At 39.7% G+C, this 2,503-nt stretch overlaps 1 protein-coding gene across 1 annotated transcript in view; it reads right to left on the bottom strand.

Annotated features, from left to right (window-relative positions):
- LOC107664372 (MAP kinase-activating death domain protein-like) overlaps positions 1-2,503 on the bottom strand; it is a 65,813-nt gene that overhangs the window by 62,473 nt on the left and 837 nt on the right. Inside the window, exons 2-3 of the mRNA XM_016454919.1 lie at positions 1,390-1,667; positions 416-749 (exon numbers count right to left, since the gene is read on the bottom strand). Of these exons, the coding sequence (XP_016310405.1) occupies positions 416-749; positions 1,390-1,667 (612 nt within the window). The remainder of the gene's footprint in view (positions 1-415; positions 750-1,389; positions 1,668-2,503) is intronic.

Below are 2,503 nucleotides of genomic sequence, written 5' to 3'. Positions count from 1 at the left end.
TCTACAGTGTATTTAAAATTGAGTAATTTCAAACAAATGCTTTTGGATTTCGACGCAGTGAGTGCAGAATGTTGGGTTTCTGTCAAGAATTTTTTTTTCATTGCATCACTAGAATATTTGTGTGTGTGTGTGTGTGTGTTTTTGTGTGAATTAACTCAAAGGAATAAACAAAAACGGAGATAGTAACAGGATTTGTAAACTGAGAGGGAGAATGTTGCCAGTTGTGACGGTGTAATGCAGAGATAGCATCTTCTGGCAGCACCACCGTATTTGACACTTACACATCTACTGTATGATATTGCAAAACACTGCAGTCACTAGGCATTGCTTCGGTGCACAAATATTATCTTGCTGAATCTCAGGGTAATGTTACATAACTGCATACTTCACAGAAAAGAATAAAGGCTGTTCTCACCGTTGTGTGGACTTAGCAGCACCGGGTCTTTGGTTGAGCCGCTGGCTACAGCAGTCCACCATGCGCTTGAGGATGTACAGACACTCCCTGAACATAGTAAAGAAGGGGTAGTGGCTCAGAATGCACAGAGACGTTAATGTGCTGTTCCGGTTCTGTGGTGCTAGTCGACCACTGTGTTTGGATCGTGGAGATTTTCCGGTGCTGCCCGGCTCGCCTGGTGGCAATGTCCCATCTCCTGCAGGGGGCAGCGTAGATTCCCCTGGAAGAGTCAATGTGGAGGGGTCAAATTTCTCTGTGGCCTCCACTGCAGAGTCTGTATGAGGGGGCTTTTCTCCTGTATAAAGAAAAATATTAAGGAGAAATTATGTAGTGACTGCACCATTACAGCTATAAGAAGGGCCCTATGAAATCCATTAAATTTTTTCCCAAATTCTCAGCTTTTACCGATTTACCTTTTCTGGATTCTATTTTAATCCTTTAATAAAATGTTCATAATCAAAACGGATGTCTAATCAAATTAATAAATCTTATTAATAATCTATTAGTGCTCTATGAAATATAATTTTTTGTTTGTCTATTTTATTTTTCCAGAAATTCTGTTATGTTTAAATTTTTTTTGGATTCTGTGTTTTATAATTTAATACAAATGTATTATCAAAAACTGTGATAATCAATTAAATGCATACAACCATAACAATTTAATTACTATTTTAAAATACAATTAACTGATTACATTAATATGTTCTCAGAGCAGCTCTGGAGATGAAGTTCATATGAAATGTCCTCATATAGTGAGACGGAGATTCCATTTTATGATTGGATTCTGTCTGCATTTTAAAAATCACATCACTATACATATGTGATGCTCAAGATGGGTTACAAATGGTTAGTTGTCAACACCAAGCCACTAATCAGTTGAATTAGGATTAGTTCTGCCTTCTGCCTCATAAAACCGCTACAAAATGAGCTCTGACCTTTTCCTTCAGTTCGTGGGCGGCCTTCTGGAATCTGGAAAGAGCGGTAAAAGTTGAGGCAGATTCCATAGCGAGTGACACCTGAATCTTTGTCGGTGAGAGCGAAGACGAAAGATGTGTCGTCACGAAGGCTGACCCGGCGCTGACGGATGCTCAGGCAGCCCTCAGGCTGGCAGAAGAACACAACGTCAGGGGGCAGAGGGAACTCATTGTGGTCCTCCAGTGGATAGCGCCTCAGCAGCTGAGGTGTTTGTGCCACGCTGTCGCTGCTGGGTTGCCTGATTAAGGGAAAAAGACTGAAGTGAGAGACAGGAAGACAGATCTCTAGCTTTTCTCAGCCCCAGTGCTTGTTCTTTTATGCACTTTGTGTCAAGTAATGTGCAATGGCTATATATACACTGCTTTTCAAAAGTTGGTAAGATTTTTTTAAAGAAAAGAATAATTGTATTAAAGATGCAATAAATTGATCAAAAGTAACAGTAAAGACTTTTTATTATTTCAAATAAATGCTGTTCTTTTGAACTTTCTATTCATCAGAGAATCCTGAAAAAAAGCATCATGGCTTCCACAAAAATATTAAGCAGCACAATTGTTTTCAACATTGATAATCAGAATCATGTGACACTGAAGACTGGAGTAATGGCTGCAGAAAATTCAGCTTTGCCATGAAATAATTTTACAACATCTTTGTATTCTCACTTCTGAAATATTAAAAGTTTTACTTTTTAAAGGGGTCATATGATGCGATTTCAAGTTTTCCTTTCTCTTTGGAGTGTTACAAGCTGATTGTGCATAGATAAGATCCCTAAAGTTGCAAAGACTAAAGTCTCAAAACCAAAGAGATATTCTTTATCAAATTTAAGACTCTGCCACGCCCCCCTAAAACGGCTCGTTCTAACATGCCCCCACATATCTACCTCACTATGTGGAAATATTTGCATAATGCCGCCCAAATGTGCACGCAAAGAAAGAAGGCGTGGTTTCAGTAACCGCAGTTAGTGTTGAAGCAGCCATGTCAGGGAGACGCTGTGTGTTTCTAGGCGAAAGCAAAAGCAGTAAGTGCGTGTGCGTGCGCATGCGTGTGTGTGTGTGTGTGTGAGTGTGAGTGTGAGTG

Source organism: Sinocyclocheilus anshuiensis, unplaced genomic scaffold (assembly GCF_001515605.1).
Source record: "Sinocyclocheilus anshuiensis isolate Anshui unplaced genomic scaffold, SAMN03320099.WGS_v1.1 scaffold307, whole genome shotgun sequence".
NCBI classification, from domain to species: Eukaryota; Metazoa; Chordata; class Actinopteri; order Cypriniformes; family Cyprinidae; genus Sinocyclocheilus; species Sinocyclocheilus anshuiensis.
Note: the sequence above shows the minus strand (reverse complement) of the source record. Positions and strands in the feature narration are given on the sequence as shown.